At 37.3% G+C, this 20,650-nt stretch overlaps 1 protein-coding gene across 2 annotated transcripts in view; it reads left to right on the top strand.

The window, feature by feature from the left end:
* LOC129726126 (muscle-specific protein 300 kDa-like) overlaps positions 1–20,650 on the top strand; it is a 126,367-nt gene that overhangs the window by 4,876 nt on the left and 100,841 nt on the right. For both annotated transcript variants that reach the window (XM_055682781.1, XM_055682780.1), the window contains exons 2-5: positions 9,065–9,126; positions 9,936–10,417; positions 10,472–10,748; positions 10,809–13,373. In XM_055682781.1, the coding sequence (XP_055538756.1) occupies positions 9,065–9,126; positions 9,936–10,417; positions 10,472–10,748; positions 10,809–13,373 (3,386 nt within the window). The remainder of the gene's footprint in view (positions 1–9,064; positions 9,127–9,935; positions 10,418–10,471; positions 10,749–10,808; positions 13,374–20,650) is intronic.

The following is a 20,650-nucleotide window of genomic DNA, read 5'->3' as shown; positions in this document are numbered from 1 at the left end:
ATACAGAGAATACCACGGAATGGTTGTTGTCTGTGCTAGGAATGCTCGCATATGATTGGTTCATTGTTCGCGTAAATTCGTCCTTGACACTATTTATCGATCGCTTTGCAATGAAAAAATAATGATAACTAGCGTATTAAAAAATTGTTCAACATTTTATCTAACATATTGGTTATTGTTATCCGTGTGGTTATGCTGTTATTATCGTTTGGAATCTGACGTAACATTTGCCAGTTTCATTTCCAATTTTAGAAAACAAATACGTAGTCCCACGTTAAAAAAATCACGCAGCAATGTTGCTGACTAAATTCTTCAATACTCCTGGCTTCCAGTGTATAGCATCGGTTTTGGCTTTCTCGAACCTTTTGGCAGCAAGACTTTTTGAATAACTGAAAGGATCCCGCCTTCGCAAATGCAAACATTCATCAATAATTCACCTAATTCAAACGTCATTAAGAAACCTCCAGTTGAATGTGTTGGAGAATAATACGCATTTTTCTGTTAGCTTTAGCCGCGTTTCCTGCTAAATCCAACATTTCCATTACCAGATATTCCAAGGCAGCAGCCAGCCCCCTCACCGATGCGGTCAGCGTATTTGCCCCTTTTAAGTGTCATAAGCGTACGACTCACAGGAAAAGTTAGTCCATCTCGACGAAATTTAGAAACAGCTTTTTTCGATTTAGGTGTCATTGTTAGATCGTATTATGGATAAAAGGACACCAAGAATAAACTTCCACGGTCACTGAAAACTGCTGCTCAGATGCGGCGCCAAACTTTAAAATGATCTTGGTACTTCACACTAATCTTTGTATTACAATTGGGTAAATAGATTGGATATTCCAATTTATCTTCCTGATATCTGTGTTAGAGAAACGCACTATAGAAAATGTATGCAGAAATTCATTCTTGAAACTTTTTCTCAATATTCACTACGTAGCAAATAACTTATGATCTGCGAATCTGAGCCGAAATGACGTCAAAAACAAGGTTCGCAAGCAAAAATTCAGTAATTTTTAATTAAAAATTTCAAAATCCTGCAATCTCCGATGTCTTAGGTGTGATGTTTTAGCCAATGAACTAGACGTGGGCAATCCGCTCACGAACAGATTCAACGAGCTGCTTCGTCAAAGTGAGTGAGTATTTATCGTTTTTTTTTTCAAGGGGTGAGCATACTTGAGGCAAAAAGCTGATTGCTGATTTTGTTGATCAGACACGGCAAGCGAGAGCCATGTGAAAAATTTATAGAGATTCTGAATAAATCTTAGTAAAAGAAAAAAACTTTCATAAGCATTAGCCGGCATTTACTCTTCCATGAATTTATATTTTTAGGATTTTACTTTTTCGATACTGTACCGGTCATGATTATTTAATGATTATCGAAGAAAAATGATAAGAATAACTTATAACTTACAACAGTTCTATTCTCGTTGAGTGATCAATAGTTTTTATGATAACTATATTTATGAGATATACTTTTTACCCTGAAAAGATAATCGTGTTCTGGCGTTAAATTTAACGATGCATTTAGAATCATTTAAAATTACAGTTTTTGTTCAAAACCAAATTATAAATTTTTGCTTTTACCAGCATGTTTTCTTCCAAGACATCAGCTTTTATTACGCTCTAACAGCAGGCTTAGAAATTGTTCAAGAAAAGGATTGTCATGTTAGATATTAAGAAAGGAGATTTGATTTTTTTAAACATAATAAATACGTTTGAAGCGAAGATTGTTTATTATACATAGCTCATTAATTCAAAAATCTATGAAATCTTTTTTCGCTTGTAATCTTTCCGTGGATATTTTCTCCATTGCAAGATTATGTCGGCGCTGTTCTTGAGGCTGCTCGGCCTGTAAGTTATGGATCTCTTGCAATCGTTTTGCCACCTGTTTGTTGAAGCATGTCAAATCTTCAATTTTTGTTTGTTTGTTGTTTCAATACCTTTAGCAAATCCTCATGGAAAAACTGTTGTTGTCCAACAAGGATGAGCGCATTTTTTTTTTCAGTCGAGGAGCGCGTCCGGGTTCTGGGGTAGAAGGCACGTCGGGAATAACAGCTGCTGCTTCGAAATCCTCGTTCGGATGTAGGGATTTCGACTCTTCGCTGTTTCTATCTTGAATAGCCCGATGTGAAGAGTTTGACGGCACGCCATATAAGACGCAACCATCTATCTCTTCAACTGCTGGGGTTAGTTTAGCTAATTGCACAACTCTCTCTTCAAGGGTCGTGATTTCAACAATTTTGTTCGGATGTAAAGGGTGATTTTTTAAGAATTTGGTTTTTCTTTTAAAAAAACGCATAAAAATTACAAAACTGTATGAAATCTTTATTTGAGCCGATTAATTGGTTTATGCCATTTACTTTTTAAAGATAATTTCATTCAAATGTTGGCCACGGCTACATTTTAAATGGTCCATACGAAAAGTTCAATTTTGGGTCACTTTCTCGAGCATTTCGGCTGGTATTTCGTGGGATGAATTGCTCACCGAACTCATTCCGCAATATGTCCATTGATTCGACGCTGCGGCAAGTCATTCGGCTTCAATTCTTGTACGAGTTGTATTTTGTAAGGCTTTACACCAAGATCCTTTCGTAAAAACTTCCATGTAGTCGAATAACACAAGCCCAACGGCTGCGAACGGCGTCGAATTGACATAGCTTGCTCAGTAGGTCGATTATGACGACCATAAAATGGTCGTAATGCGCGAAAAACATTTTTCACATAGGACGAATTCTGGTAATAAAATTCGATTATTTGTAAGCGTTGTTCAGGCGTATGTCTGTTCATGGTGAAATGGGAAACCAAACTGAGTACATTAGACTTTGACAGCTGTCAGAATTCCCGCGTGAACTATCAAATCTGAATACACGAAAAACCAAATAGTAGAAAAATTACCCTTTACTACTACTAGTAGTAGTAGTAGCGGGGATCACATCAGCCTACCGAAAAATCCCGTTTTTATAAAAAAATCCATCGAACTCGGCGAGCAGTTAGAGGGAGTTTTCATCAAGCGCCGGCAGGAACAGGGATCAATTTCGTACTGCCTTAAAGTACGGCGGCAGGAACAGGCCACAAAGCTCCAGCAAATGCGGCAACTGCTCGACGGCACCCCCGTGAGAGTAATACCCTACCCAAGGTTTAATGTCGTTCGCGCTGTGGTAACCTGTAGTGACGTCCTCGAGATACCGGTCGAGGAACTCCGGGAAGCTCTCCGTGATCAGGATGAAGATTGACGCGCAGAACCCCCCCGGTGGCTCCAAATGAATACCGACACCGTCGTTGGTAGTGACAATCGAAGGCACCCGCAGCATACCGGAGTACATGCAATTTGGCTATGTTCGGGTAAAAACGCGGCCGTATTACTCCAACCCAATGCATTGTCTGAAATGCTACGGTTTTGGGCATAGCCGGGTGCGATGCAGTCAAGCCTTTGACACCTGCTCCAACTGTGTCAGCCAGTATCTATCGTCGTCGTACACAGGCGACCCAATATGGGATATCTCCTCCTCCGAAAAAAAATTGTAGGTCTAAGTAAAGTGAGTATCGATACTTTTGTCAGTATCCCCCTTCCCCAGCTGTTAGAGCGTAATTAAAACTGATGTCTTGAAAGAAAATATACTGGTAGAAGCAACAGTAAGATACAATATATGTGGAGCAGAGCGCCACGACTTCTATTTGCGTACAATCAAAGAAAAACTGCAATGCTGCTGCTGATAGTGATTAAAAGTTTATCTCATGAATATGGTTACCATAAAAACGTTGTAGCAACGGTTATGAGTTTTTTTATTTCATTTTGTCTTCAAGATTCACTGAATAATCGTGACCAGCATAATATCGACAGAGTAAATTCTTATACTCTTCTCACTCTTCTTACTTACATATAGAAGAGTAAGAGCCGACGAATGGATGTGATTTTTTTGTTCAGTTACTATTATTTGTTCAGAATATTTTTTTTGCTTTTGAACACTGTTTTGAACATTGTTAGATGATTTTTTCATTCTTGACCTAATAAATAATATATGTATATTAGCAGTCTTCGTAGTATGTACATTGAATGTAACTGTTAGCAAATGAAAACAAGCTTGTCAAGCAAAAAACAAAAATAAGTCTTTTGACGTAGGACTACGTCTAACCGCACTATATCGAGATACATTCCGCGAAAACTAAAACCAAGATGTAACGTCGAAATGAAAGATTTCAAACGGTTATACTGATGTAACCACATGATGGATCACAATAATCAATATGTCGTTGGATTGATAAAATGATGGACAATTTTGTGATTCTTCAATTTTCATTATCACTTCATTGTTAAACAGTGAAAATTGAATAAAAGATTCAAGGTCGAATTTTCACCAAAAATGTACCAATCATATGCGAGCACGCCTGGCACAGACTTCATGAATAGACACCAACTGCCTACTGCGATATCTTGTATAGCAGTGGTAAAAAAAAAAAAATTGACAGAATCTCCCCGTCCCAATAGGTCAACTTATGTTAGCTTCTATGAGCCTAGACTATTTTGATGTCTTAAAGGTGAAGCTTTTTCGGAATGTTCGTAACCACCTCCACTATCAGACAGTATTACGTTCTGCTGTTAATAAATATGTTAATGTTAATAAAACTGGTGTCTTGAAGGAGAATACGATAGCACAGGCAAGCCAAGTGTAAACTACATTGCCGCTGTTGACGCACAGTGGGGCGTGGAACACAATCGAATTGCCGTTTGAATTGTCTTTTCTTCTTCTTTTTCTTCTTGTTTCGTATAGCAGCAAATATCAGAATTCAATATGATTATTCGGGTGCCGCAAAATAGGCTGCGCCGCCGGGGACAACAAAATGCGTTGTTTATTTTTGAGCTCTTCACTCTGCTTTTTTCAGATTTATTTAAATAACTGAATATAGGGTATTTAAAAGACAATAGAAAACCAAAATGCTCCGTACAGATCTTAAATACACTTGTATTGTTCGAATTTTAAATGAGGTGGGTATTTTTTCGTTATGAATCAACAACGTGCATCACAGACTGAAGTTCGTCTTCATTATGTGTTGAAACACGATTGGATTTTTTCGTAAATTTAACACCATGTTCTGTGGCGTCGTTTATAGCGAATAATTTTTGACAGAAGTTTGATATTCCTCATTAGTTTTTCTATTCCGCTGGGTCACGGTCGGAAAAATCAATATTAAGATCAGAACAAAAGCATTGGTTTTGTATAAAACGAGATGGGATAAATCACATACTTGTAACTGTTCAGGATTTGAATGCTTGCGATATTCGACATCAGCTATTTAAGGCCAAACTGTATTGAAACCAGAAATGGCTGACTTCGAGCCACCACTTTGAATTTTCAAAGGCACAAGGCTCGGTAACAATTAATGCGTTACCTGTGAAAACGTTATTTTATATTTGCTGCGGTGAAGCAAGCATAAAATAGCGTTTTCACAGGGAATGCATTATTTATTTCCGAGTCATGTGCTTCTAAAAGTTCGAAGTCATGGCTCGAAATTGGCTGTTGGTGGTTTCAATATCGTTTCACCTTAAGGACCTTTCGCTTTTGATCACCTGATCATTTTTTGTTCAATTTCATCGGGAAATCAAGCTAATACAACATATTCTGGGCTTAAATACCACAAACGATTCTGCATCTTTTCAGTTACAGCGTCTGAAACGACTATCAGTTTCGGCACATGCGAAAGAATCACTTAGAAAATTCATAGCTGGATTAATACATTGGATGGCATTCGTACATCCGAAAAATACCTGAATGTGAAGTTTGACTATGAAAAGGAACATGTCTTGAATGCAATTTATGACAAATGATCAAAGCAAATATTTTTTCAGACAATAAATGTTGTTTTGCCACAAATTTTGAGTGTGATAAGTGAAAAAGGGTCGCTTCACAACCAATAAATGTGAATGCTACCTCCAAGAGCTCTTTATAATCGCCGCGAACTTGATTGATGCTCTTATAAACGGTTGAAAAAAGGTGTTTATTATATTTTTTTGCCCTGTAATAGGGTAATCGCTCCTATATTCATCTCATCACGCCTTTTTTATCAATTTATCGTCAAATTTTACCATATTTTCAAAGTAAAATTTTCAACCACTTGATAGAATCGAGAAGTATACTTTCAAAATTTGTAGAAATTTGACGGATAAATGAGAGAAATAAGATGAATATAGGTGCACCTAGCTGTTGAGATAAATAATGGAGCGATTACCCTAGATTTTGTATGAAAATTCATAGATATGAAGAGAACAAGAACTATTGATTAGTTTTCGAAGCTTTTCCGAAATATTCCAATCCACTAGCGTATTATGAACTTCTTGGGCGATTTTTTTGCCGGAGCTTGAATCAATTTAAAGCGCGCCCAAGAACTTTGCTGTTTCATCGTAACTCATAAGAATTGCAATTTAATCAACATGAGATCTACCGACTATATTTGATAAAATTCACCATCCTAGTGAATTTATATCACTAGTGCTGAACTGTTTCATAGAATAATAATAATAATAATATTAAAACTAACATTAAATCCATACAAAAAGTTCTTTATAATTTTAATAATTTTGCTTCACCAATCCGATTGTGACGATTCACTTCACGCAGTTGCTGCAACGAAGTACGATTTAACCCTCTAGTGCCCAGTGTCGCCTTTAGACGGTCTTTAGTGAAACCTCTAAAAAGGTTCAATCATACTTAAAAAATGTTTATAATGTTTCATAGTGATTTTTTCAAAGTCCGTCTGAAAAAAAAAACTTGGGCACTAGAGGGTTATTGTGGTCCCCGTGGCTCTGTGGTTAGCGATGTCGGTCGGCTAGCTCTCCCACACGGTTGTGATATCGGGTTCGATTCCCGATCGAGTCGAGGATCTTTTCGAGCTGGAAATTATCTCGACTCAGCACTGGGGCACGGTGTATCGTTATACTTATCCTACACATACAAAATGTGCCAAAAACAATATCGATAACGAATTCTCTCAACTAATCTAGTTGATCGAGACCGCTATTAGCCCCAAGGCTAAGCGTGCGATATTGTTACTAGAGGGTTAAGATATAATCACTGAATGACAGCTTCGAATTCTCTAACGAAAATAAGAGGTCATTCATTTATTGCGTAACGTACTCAGAAGAAGGGAATATTCAACGAAGAGTTTCATTGCGCGAGGCCCCCATGCAAAATTACGTTATTTAGGGTTGCGAGGTATTCAAAATTCATAAAATTTAACGTTACGTTTTATGGGAATGTCCCTAATGATATGTTTTTATAATTAAAGAGTATTTCAACGCAAAATATACAACTATTTTAGGACACAAAGGCCAAAAACTTCAAGAGAGATAAAAAAACAGCCGTTTTTATGAGAATCAATTTTATTTTTAATATAAGCGTTTTGTGGGTCCATTCAAGGAACTCGGATCAACTTCAAATTTTCATGGCTTATTGTTGGAGTAAAAAGGAAACTTTTTCCACCCGGCGCTCATCGAAGTCGCAGGATGTTACAAAACTGGTCACTCTATTCTGTATACTGATAAAATGTTTAAATTGACCTCAATTGAATGTTAACATGTTCATAAAATTCTATGTCAATTTCAAATTTTCTGTGAATATACATTTTCTACTGAAACTGTAATTCGTTATCTATATTTTTTTCACGAGCTTGTAACTGCAGGAAAAAAAATGATGTGACATTTTTGCCGCTTTGTGATCGGTGAGTGAGCCAACTTCGACAAGACAAATAGATATAGAAGGATGTTTAATTTCTACTAAATCGTTCTCAATTAAATATCTTATAGAAGGTTGCCTTTTCCCATATTAAAGGAAATTCGCTGTATTAGAATGAAAGGTATTCATCAATGGTCCAGAAACCAAATTTAGGGGGAAATTTGGGTCTAGAGCTCTATAGCAATATTTTAGAGAAAAACTTTCTTCTACAAAGTTGTTACATATAATAAAGCGCTTATTGAAAAAGAATCAAAAATCAGGGTGGCCAAAATTTTCGATACTATAAAGTATCTAACTTTTTTATTTTTGTAGATAGAAAACCTTTTTCTACAATTTTATAGCTCCAATAATTTTAAGTAACTTTGTGAAAAAAAGTTTTTCTCTAAAACACTGCTATAGAGCTCTAGACCCAAATTTCCCCCTAAATTTGGTTTCTGCACCATTGTGAAAGTTAAAAAGAATATTTTTTTTTTCTGAGATAGAGTGCTGCAAAGAAATAATCAAAATACAGACCCCGTTCGATTTTGGCAACACGCCAGAATTTTTTCTGTTGCCAAAATCGAACCATGCCAAAAATTCTAGTAGACACTTGTATGATCATTTTTTAAAAGCATTCCTACACCTACAACTTCAAGGAAGTTGTGCCGTGTCAAATAAATGTTGTGTGAACAAAAAAAACTTGGAGGAAGACATAATGTTCATCAAATATGCTATTTTTCCAACATATTATACATAGCAGTGCCATTTTTAAATGGTCGCTTTCATGACATCAATCATGTTTTTGATATGTCATCTATGAAATTTAAGTGACTCTGTCTAGTTTACCCAAAATCAGATTTTAATCGTTTCGCTCGAAATTACTCAACAGAAGATGGTTACAGAAATTTCCAATGTATCGTAATTTTTTAAATAAAAGGAATTTTATGTGTTCAGGAATGCTCCAGTGAGGAATTTGACAAACCGTATAGCGATGCGGTTTTTCCTGGTTACCAGGTATTGATTTGGTTTCTAGGCGTGAATGTTAAGGTTGAACTTTCGTGAACGTTAAGAATGTTCCACTATTAGACTGTTAGTCTTGCCAAGATTGCGTTGAAGTGAGGTTCAGTAAATTCGTGTGTGTGTGGTACAGATGTAAACTAATTACATAATTAGATATTTGTGTTATATTAAATGAAGGGCATTTTCTAAATTCGTGAAGTCGCTCTATTATATCTTAAACGGTATTTTCCTAAATCTGAATTCTTAATATTATTTCAATAAAATTCAAATTTGAATTTTCTTTCTAAAATTGAACAAACAGAAATTATATTTATTTGGTTTTCAATTATATTTTGCAGATGAACAACAACGGGTACAGAAGAAAACATTCGTAAACTGGATTAATTCCTTTCTGTGTCAGGTGAGTGTTGAATGATCGTTATGTTTAAATACTCAACAGCTAATTGCCAAACAGAACTAGATCACTTTGAATTTTACCAAAAAAAAAACAAGAAACTCATAAATGCTTAAATGTTTTTATAAAATACTTGAAAAAAATAATAATCAATATCTATGATGAAGCGAAACATTTGAAAAAGTTTGCTTAAATCAATAATTATGTCTTTCAAATAACAGTAACTTGGTTACCTTGGTGTTATGTTATCCTAACCTAATAAAGAGAGAGACAGACGTCAGCTCAATGGCAGATTAATAGTTCTCCACTTCTTCTTTCTCGTACCAACAATATAGGATTATGAATTCAATCAAGTTAGGTAGCATGAGCGTTTGTCACTTAGTTTGTGTTGGAAAAGTGGTCGAGAATTGCGGTGCTCATAGTGGCGATATCGATTACACATGATGGAATTTCACGGTTTATTCTTTGCTGTTAGCGCGGCGGATAGAGCTTTGCGATGAGCGGAGCTGTCAAATGTTTGCAGATGCAATTAGCGTATGCAGTGTACGTGAGCCTGCAAAGCGACGCGTATTAGCAATTATGTACCTTTTTCAAGTACATCATGAAAACTTTTCGATTTCTCATGGAATTAAAAACAAATTACATAAATCACGAGCAATTCTCTTTTTTTTATTGAACAATGCGGTTCATGAGTCTAGACAATCTTCTTCCTTAATTATTTTATTGATTTCGTGATTCAGGTTTAAAAAAAGATCTGTTGAGAATTTTATATTAATGTAATATTTCTCCATATTATATCCATATCCATATTCTAGCACGACCCACCGTTAAACATAACCGACCTCATACATGACTTGAAGGATGGAACAAAATTATTGGCCTTACTGGAAGTACTTTCTGGAGAACGTTTGCCTAAGGAGAGGGGAAAAGTCCTTCGAAGACCGCACTACTTGAGTAACGTAAACACAGCTTTGCAGTTCTTGACGAACAAAAAAATCAAGCTTGTCAACATTAATCCATCCGATATCGTCGACGGACGCCCAGCTGTGGTACTAGGATTAATATGGACAATAATTTTGTACTTTCAAATCGAGGAAAATAGTCGTATTTTACATCACCTGAACAAGAATCTCAGCGAGTCGGTAAGCAGTTTGGCAGATGGTGGATCTGTTCCGCATACTCCCAGCTCTAGTAAACCCGTTAAGCACGCAGTGCCTTTGAGTAGCTCACAACAAGCTATGATGAAACAAGGACCTAAGAAAACTTTGCTCAGCTGGGTGAACAACGTTTTGCCTAAGTATGATTTATATTAATATATTAACAATAAAAAATCAACAACATCTTTTCGCAGGCAATCGGGATTGGAGGTTCGTGATTTCGGCGCCAGTTGGCGTGATGGATTTGCCTTTCTTTCATTAGTTGATACCATTAAAACCAATTTAATCAACATGGCAGAAATGAGACAATGTAGTAACCGTCATCGTTTGGATACTGCTTTCAATGTTGCGGAAACTGAGCTGGGGATCGCCAGATTACTGGATGCCGAAGATGTGGATGTTAATTGCCCCGACGAAAAATGTGTCATGACTTACGTGGCACAGTTTTTGCATAAATATCCTGATGTAAAGGTATACCAGCATCAATTAAAATTGAATAATTCAAATTTTACTAGAGCTCTTTAATTGCAGAATAACAATTCCAACAGCGAGAGCGAACAAGAGTTTGCATATTTACTCGACTGGCTGAGAGAAAAAGTACGACACTACGACGACCTTAACGGAAATTACTCACTCTCATATGACAAATACGAAAACGCTCTCCTAGAGAAGGCAGAAAAGTACAAGAAATTTAAAACTATCAATACCTTCAAAAGTATGCTGGAAATTCAGGAGTTCAGCAACTACTGGAAACAATTGGAGCATCACATGCAACTCTGGTTATGGCATTTGGACTGCAATATTCCCGCGCAGATTGGAGTTATAGGATTATGGTTAAGCAATGGGGAAAAACTTTTGAGCGACGATGACATTCCGAGCAGCATGAATGAGGAGACTGCGTCTTTCATAAGCAAAAAACTGGAGGCACATAAACAATTTTTTTTGTCGTACTCCGAAGTGCTAGCAACATTCCATGACTTGAAGCTACGAAACGAATCTAAGATAGTTCCTATCAATCAACTAAAATTCCTCGAAAAAAGGTTACTAGAAATCGAACCTAAAGCAAAACAAAGAAGGAATAAATTAAAGTTCCTAGAGCATAAATGTTGTCTCATTGCATTCCTGAACTTATTGGAAAATAAAATAGATGGAGTAAAATACGACAATGAAGAAGTCGTCAAACAGTCTTTGGAGCAGCTAAAAAACTTTGTCACGAAGAATCAAATCGTACAAGAGTTTGAAAAAGCTCTCAACGATATGCGGCAAGTGGTAGAGGAGTACAAAATTGATGGAAATCTATCGAAAAAGGAAGGGTACAGTGTTGATATTTTCCTCGCCGACATTGAAAGTCGGTGGAAAAACGTATCATCCCGGCTGATATGCACCGAAACGATGCTAGAAAACGTGCTTGTGCATTGGCAAAAATGGAAAATGTTGACCAGTGATCTGGAAAGTTGGATGAAGGAAGCGCAAAATGCGTTACACACAACACAAGACGAACAAAAATATTTCTTCCAAAATATGAGCAAATTTAAAGCAAAACAAGACTCGTTAACAGATACGTACAATATTCTAAAGTCAACATGTGACTATGACACCGCAATCGTAATTGAACATAGATACAGACAAATTATGCAGCAGTGGGAGCAAGTTTTCCAAAAATCGAAACAGTACATGCATGTTAGTGATGTACTTCAACAAAAGCAAAAATTTAAAGCCGGCGCAACTCGATTAAGTGACTGGATTGTACAAGCAAACGAAACCCTATCGAGAACTAACCTAAACAATTCAGAAGAAATTATAAAATGTGAACATGACATCAAGCAAATTGCAACCGAAACTGAGTCCATGGAAGAGCTTTTTAAATCCATCAGTAGAAGTTTTCAGACACTGATAAAAGAATACTCCCGGGATGAAATTGACAGAACTATGATTCAAATGAAAAAGGATAAAGAATCTCTAGCATACGTTAGGACGCAAGTTCCAGTTAAACTGAATCTATTCCAGCAAATTTTGACACAGCAAGAAGCGCTTCAATGTGGCCAAAAAGAAATTTCCAACTGGTTGGATGAGGCAGAGAGTCTGTTAACATCGTATGAATTTACTAACGATCCTGAGCAAACGAGTAAAAATATTACTAAACACAGCACCTTCTTTAGCCGTACTCTCTACTACAAATCTATGCTGGAAAGTAAGAATAACGTGTTCCAGAACCTTTTAAAGCTATCAAACACGTTTGAGGGGGTTGATTTCAGTGATACATCTGCAATAATGAAGCAGCTTAACGAACGATTCAGCTGCGTAATAAACAAAGCGAATGAGTGGGAGAACAAACTAAAAGAAAATAAGAAAATATGGGAAAATTTCAACACTGCATTGAGTAAGGTTGAAAGTTTTCTAAGACAATCAGAAAATTGGCAAAATGCTTCTCCTATCGGAATAGAGAAAACAAGTGATATAGAGCAACAGCTGGATTTCTTCACCAATGTAGACCAATCGATGATTGGTAAGCTTGAAACGCACACCGAAGAACTTCTGAGGTTTTTACCACCCACAGAGCAAATGATACTAATCACAAAAGTGGAACTAATTCAAAAGCAATGGAATGATGTGATATCTAAGATACCGTGCCATATATTGAAGCTAGAGTTCAAAACAAATGAGATCACGTTCAACAATTGTATTAAAGAAATCGAGAAAGAACTAAACGACGAAGAACTAGCTTTCAATAACAATAGAAACTATGAAACCATTCTTCAGCGCAACGCGCAACTTTTCCAGACAAATTATCTGCAACAGTTGGAGAAACTTCTGGCAACACTGGAAGCTACAAATTGTGTATACACGGAACAATTCCCAGATGATACGGTTCTACTTCACCCGTATCAGCGAGCCAACGATAAATGGAATGCAGTGTGCAAACGAGTCGGAAGTGTTAGAAGTATGCTTCAGAAAATTCCTGCCTTATGGGAAACTTATCGTGCGAAGTTCGTCGAAACGACTAACTGGATGGATTCCATAGAGGAAGCATTGCAAAGAATTGTTGTCGAAAAGGAGTCTGAACAGCAATTTGAAGTGGAAAAAGCGGCATTCCAGGTAAGTCACAAATTGAAACAAATTATGTTCAACCTTTCAGACTTTTTCATTCATTTTTGGCGTCTTCAACATTTTTGATATTTTTGTCACATTTAACATTCTTGATGTTTTGACATTATCAACTGTATCGAATAGAAGTTCAAACTATAAACTACAGGGTGTTCAAAAAGTTCGAATACAGTTTAAAAATGTGAAAAAAAATGAAATTACAAGGTATCCTTTTCTGAGTTAATTTTTATTGAAGCAATGTTTATCAAGACCCTTCACGACATCCTAACTGGGAACACCCCCGCTTAATGACCCCGCTTGAGACGTTTCTCGAAAGAATCGCACGTGGCACGCACCTGGTCCATCGGCATTTCGTCCCAGATTTTGGAAATGAGTTTATCGAAGTTGTCTATAGTGCTCACTTTATGTTTGCTCTACTTGGCCAGCATGTACAACCATACATAAAAGGCTGGAGGTTTTAGTCTTACCCAGAAAATCAGTCAAATTATTGCAACAACATACTTGAACGATATTCACCGTGTGCCGTCCTGTTGGAAGACGTATTGATCCTACGGCTTACAAACCATCACCGACGCGGCGTTTTGTAACCGCAGGATGTTTATGTGGGACGGGTACTCCTTCAACGTGCGCAATCAACGTACAAGAAATGACAGTGCGTGTTGGTTAGCCTATTTATGTGGCTAAACCTGACACTAACACTAATAAACATAATGCAAATGGTGCGCACCTATAAAAGGATAAATGTATTCGCATTTATTGATCACCCTGTATTTATTTTGGGCGTCAGGTTTGAGCAAGAGCTTGTAATAGAAAAATGGAATTTTCTGCTTTACGCTGACAGCTAGGTTTTCCGTTTGAATGATAGCCTACTCAGTTGTCTAGCTGGTGGTAGCGTCTTCCTTTCTATTTCAGTAACGGATGTAGTCCTACAATCGTCTTTGTGGCCATCTGATGTAGCATCTGATTGGGAGGGGTGTAGCCTCATAATCTCTTCGAGGAATAAATAACCGTCATTGTTTTATCCAGGCTGTCGACTTGGACCGGAACTGGTTGATGGTTCTGGATTCAAATTCAGTTAGACAGGTAGTTCGGCGTCCCGCGCCTTGCTCCAATAGATATTAAAATTCAGGTTCCTGGTTGCCATGTCATCTTTTGGCGTTCTTGTGGAACTTGGCATATACCATTGGTCTAGCAGTTAGAGTTGTTGGCGATGTTGAATGTCCAGTTGATGTCGGTTAAACTTGATGGATAGAAGCATTTTCTAGATATTATCAGGTGAATCACTTGTTTCTAGAAATACACCGCATTCAAGGTCATTTTTAATTATTTTATGCATAGTGGTATGACTCATGTTCATTTCAAGAGCCATGGTTTCTGCTTGCGGACAATCGTGCCAGTTATCTCGAATCGTTTTATGGTCCAGTTTCTATACACGAATAATCTGCTCAAATTCAAATGTGACAGCTTCCTTTCGATTTGTATGTTGCTCATTCCAGCCAGATACAAAATCTTGAAACAGCTGATTAACAGTGTAGTGATTAACAGTGTCTCCCAATGCGAAAAAAGGCACTCAAAGTTGTGTACCACTTTCATGGTGACACAATTTTTTTCAAGGTGGCGAGAAAATCGGCTTACATACACCTGAGAAGATAGCTCAGGGGATGTGGTTAAATTTAACCGAACTCACTGAAACCCCTCCAGTATACAGCCCTTATCTTCCCGGAACGACGGTTAAGTATTATTTCGGGAAGTGACTTATAGTGCTTCATGCACCTTCCTTACTCTTATATCTCATAGCTAACCACCTGGTGACTGGCTTTATCTCCCAAAATAAAACAGTTATTTAACATATTTTTTAAAATGCATTGTTTTGTCATCACATTTACAAATGCCAATATCTCAGCTCCCCGATAGAAAACAAGGATCTTTTTTCATGTAAATTTTTGTCATAAATCTTGCTTTGCAATGAAATCTTCAGTTGTTGATTAAAAAAAAATTATTTGTGTTTTGAAGGGTTTTATCTAAAAATTATGGGAAAAAATATTTTTCCGTGATGTTTAGTGGGCTCTGGGAGTCAAATAACTGGATGCACGCTGAACTAAACCATGCAAAATATTCAAAAACAATCCCACAAAAATAAAAAAATATATGGAAAAATGTGGAAATCTAACAGATTTGAAAAAAGTGAAAAGGAACGGTTCTGTAGCTTATAAAAATCTGTTTTTCATAAACCACTTTTGGGCAACCTGAAAACTATTTTTAGAAAGTTTTTTTTAGAATGTTCTACAAAAATTCTATAAATAACATTATCTTTCGATTTAGGGCTAAGCACCTTTTCAACATCGATTTTTTTTGGGACAGCCTAATATGTAGGTACTTTCCAGTTTACCACGATAACTATTAGTACTTAGCGCATCAGATCACGCTGGCCCACCATACCTAAGTATGGACGAAACCACGCTGGCAAGAAGTTTCCGCTTGTTGCCGTACACCGCTGAGCTATTCGACATCATTCGAGATAGCTCTGCAATAGCCGTTGAGGTCCTCTTACAAACATAGTTGACGTGGCTCTTGAAAGTTGGCCTGTCGTCAACCAAAATCCTCAAGAGTTTCGAAGATCGCTTTGAGCTAATAGTGCAGCTTTTGTCTCTGGCCACCACCTGTTGCTTTGATTTACGGTGATTCACTCCAGTTTCCTTAACTGCTCGGCCTTGCGTATGCATTGCGTGCCCAACTTCTTTGATCGACTCGCCGTAGACTTCCAGCGTTATGTCGTCCGCAAAGCCGACGATCACAACCCCTATAGGGAACTTCTATTTCAACACTCCGTCGTACAAGATTATCTAGAACACCGGTCCCAGGATGAAAATATGCGGTACTCCTGCAGTAATTGGGACGCATTTCTTACCGTCCTCGTAAACAAGTACTCTATTCTGGAAGTAATTTTCCAGAATCTTGTACAGTGACACCGGTACCTGGATGTTATAGAGCGCAAGCGCTATGGAGTCCCAACTGACACAATTGAACGCATTCTTCACATCAAGCGTGACGATTGCGCAGTTGCGTGTGTCCGATATCTTGCGCTGGCGTACTACCTCCGCCGTCTTTGTGACGGACAGGATAGCATCCAGCGTGAACCTACCCTTCCGGCAACCAAACTGGTTACTTGCCAGTCCGTTTACACCTTCCTTGTACTTCACTAGTCTGTCGAGAATAATACTCTTAAGCACCTTGCTTAAGTGTTAAGCAGGCAGATAGTCCTATATACCGGCGATTTTCCAGCCTTCGGCAGTAAGACCAATCTCTGCAGCTTCCACCTCTCCGGGAAAAGGCAGACATCCAGGCACCTCTGCATGACTGACCGGGACAGCCCTTTAAGGAGTTGACGATCACAATAAGTTCGTTATTCGTAATCCTGGCCTCTTCCAACCTCGACACGGCTGTCGTCGCTAACGGATAGGATTCCTGGCAGGTTGACCAACCATCCCTGGTCCGTGTCTGAGATACTGAAGCGTTGGACGTGAGACTGAACCACCGGAGGCCAAGGACTCGGCTTCTGGTGTGGGACAAGACCCTCGATGATACGCTTCAGCATCACTGGTGATCGCTCGCAGGCGCTAATACAACAATAGATTCTTACCAGTCGCTTAATATTGCTAGGAAGGCACAGTAACCTAGTAACTCGAACAAATTCCTGAATATTTATTATTCATTTCGAAAATTTTCTAACGCATCCCCTCATTTTTTCAAAATCCCTTTATTCTGTATTTTACAATTAATTGATGTAAGATGTCCGAAACATACTACTAGATAACATTCAAGAAAATACAACGAGCAAATCCAGAAAAACTTTTTTTTATGCCCAGCTGTAGCGGTAATACGCTGGAATCTAAGGCTGGGACTTTGAGCGGAATCTAACAGCATTACAGAAGAGCGTAGCCATGTTGCTTACTTCGACACTGCAGCCTTACGGCTATCTGATAGATTCCAAGTTTGGTTTCGGATTGTTTTATTGGTTACTGTTGCACTAGGCTTAAGTTATATAATGAATGTAAGGTCAAAACCTCCAGGAGCAATTCAACCTGACAAGACCAAAGTCACAGATGAACAAATTTACTCTGGACTGGAGGTTCCAACGGTAAATATATGATTTGAATGGAGAACGTACCTGTTATCACCGGTTCATATTACCGATTTTACCTTACATACCACAGTAGTGTTGGCTATACCTTTCCAAGCCATCCAACCGTTGGTACTTATGTCGGCAGTCTTCCTCGTGTTCTTGGTCGTTCCTCCTCACGTCTGCTACCTTTATTCATGCCGTCATCTGTCCTCGATCGCTCTCTTTGACATGTCCCATGCAAGACCGTTCGCGTTCCTGCCCTATGTCACGTACCTGGTCCTTTTCGTTGTTCTACTGCGGCAATTTTCATCTCGCAGCCGCAGAACGATAAAAAAAAGAGAGAAGGGAGTGGATTAACAACAAAACCAAACAGTACAATCAACACACATCCACATTTACGCTGTCAACATATTTTAAACCCTTTAACCACCCATAGACGCAAGAGAGTCATTCTAGCAGAAAAAGGGAAAAACGTACAACTGATAACGAATTTCTTTATTCCACTGGGTCAGAGCACACCCGCCCCTGGAATAAAGAAACGACCCCGCAACTCACGACGCAAGCAAGAAAGACATACCAGACAGCTGTCGACGTTCAATGCATGGGGCATTGGTATACCGAAATTAACAAAAGTTACGATGCGCGACTAACTATTTTTTAGGTGCCAAATGCGCGATAATGGGTCGTATCAAAGAGAAAAAAAAACGTTCCGACAGCAGTCAGATTGTAACTGGGATTGACATATGGGAATAAAGAAATTCGCGCAGTTAAAATAGCTGATATTTAGTGGAGAAAAAAAACACACACACATGTATATATATAGAAAAATGATAATATGAGTAGTAGTAGTAGTTGTGAGAGAAATTAGAAGGGTTAGTAATGCTACTTTATATCTATGACCGCCAGTATTTAGTTTTGTTAGGTCATGCGAGACTAAAACCAGCGGTGTGATAAGTCAAGCGTAATCAAACATAACGAATGCTATTATGGTGATTATTGAATATTGAGTTGTTACTATTATGTTATTACTATATTATTATCTATATTATTCAGCTGGGCATAAAAAATAAAATAAAAAATTATTATTCATATTATTAGTTGTCTTATCAAAAATTGCGTTAGGAAATAAGCTTGACAGATCACCGTCAAGTCCTCCACCGTAGTGAACGAGCAAATCCAGAAAAACTATAATTTTTTACCGGAAAATAGATTACACCGTGCAACAAAAATTCACTTTTTTTCTGTCTTGCCTTGGATTTTTTATGTATTTTGATGCAAAAACAAATTTCCCCGAGTTTGGACCTATTTCACCTCAAGAGGTCATAATGGCGCCATTTTGAATTTTATGAAAAATCAAAAAGTTTCAATGTTTTTATGACTCCATTTTTTTAAAGCCAAGTATCAAAAGTCTAAGAGTTTGTCAGCATCTTCTTACCCATCTTAAAAAAAAACAGACCTTGAATCGGAAAAAAACTGACTTAAAAACGGTGATTCTACGAAAACAGTTTTGGCATGGTTTGATTATATTCAACAGAGCAAAATAATATCAAGCATTAATGGATCTGCCAATATTTAGGTATTAGATATTGTGGTTATTAAATTATGTCTTATATTGAGGAAAACAGTTTCGGAAATTGATTGGTAGGTATCTGATCTATGGAAAATGTCAGCAACATGTCAATTTTGCCCCGATTCCCCTTCAATACTGAGCAAGGTTTATCTCGAGGTAGGATTAACTTATTTGAAATTTGTTTGATGTAATATTAAGAGTGTAAGCAATACTCAAAGCTACAATAACAACAAAATTTACATAATCTTCTCCTCTTGCGAGGGGGGGGAGGGTCGCATTCTTGGCCTGGATCCAGTCAAAATATATCAAAATGTCGCTTAAGCTTCGAGACAAAATCATCACGTCGTTCTGTTTTTAAGTAGATGGGTAAAAAATGCTATTATGTGGATAAGCTTTTAAAAGTTTGATAATTGGCCATTAAAAATGGTGTCGAAAAAACATTGAAAATTATTGATTCTCAGAAAATTCAAAATGGCGCCATTATTAACCTTCAAGATGAAATAGGTCCAAGCTCGAGGAAATGTGTTTTTGCATCAAAATACTACAAAAAATCATATATAGAAACCAAGGCAAAAATATTGTTGCACTGTGTTATTTTTTAATTACACAGTGCAACAATTTTTTTGCCTTGGCTCCTATGTATGATTTTTTGATGAAGTTTGATGCGAAAATAAATTTCCCTGAGTTTGAACATATTTCAACTTAAGGGGCAACAATGGTGCCATTTTGAATTTTCGAGAAACTGGTAATTTTTGAGGTTTTTTCGACGCCATATTGTGTTTTAAAACCAAATATCAAAATTCTAAGAGTTTGTCCACATATTAGCATCCTTTTATCCATCTTTTGAAAAAAAAAACAGATCTGAAATCGGACAGAAACTGAGCTCAAAACGGTGATTCTACGTAACCGGTTTTGGCATAGTTTTAGTATATTTCACAAAGCAAAATAATATCGATTATTTCTGAGTATTAATGGTAATTCGCGAATATCTTAAAGTGGTAGTCAAATTATATCTTATTTTGAGTAAAAAAGTCTCAGAAATCGAATGGTAGGTGTCTGATCAACGTAAAATGTCAGCAAAATGTCGATTTTGCCTCAACTTCCCTACAATACTAAAATAGGTTTATCTGCTGACATTTTACGTAGATCAGACACCTACCATATGTTCAAACTCGGGGAAATTTAGTTTTGCATAAAAATACACAAAAAGATTATACATAGTAGCCAAGGCAGAAAAAAAGTCAATTTTTGTTGCACTGTGTTATAAGAGTAAATTTACGATTTTCGACAAATGCAGCCATTTATATCTTAAATTTGATGATTTCGTCGTGTGCATTGAAAAATTTCACATAAGAAACAACCATTACCCTGAGGTAATATGAGCCAATCTCCAGATATACATTTTCACGAAACCAGTTTTCATTTCCTTCATATCATCTTTAATAATTTTTTAAAGGATATCTGAACAATGAAGCAAATGATTATACCTTTCCTTTTTTGCAGCAGTGTTGCCAGATTTTTTCTCTGTTCAATTACAAATTGAGGTAATAGTTGCTTCTTATGTTACATTTTCCA

The sequence above is a fragment of the Wyeomyia smithii genome, chromosome 2 (assembly GCF_029784165.1).
Source record: "Wyeomyia smithii strain HCP4-BCI-WySm-NY-G18 chromosome 2, ASM2978416v1, whole genome shotgun sequence".
Classification (NCBI taxonomy): Eukaryota; Metazoa; Arthropoda; class Insecta; order Diptera; family Culicidae; genus Wyeomyia; species Wyeomyia smithii.
The sequence above is the reverse complement of the archived record's forward strand: the minus strand, read 5'-3'. Positions and strand labels throughout refer to the sequence as shown.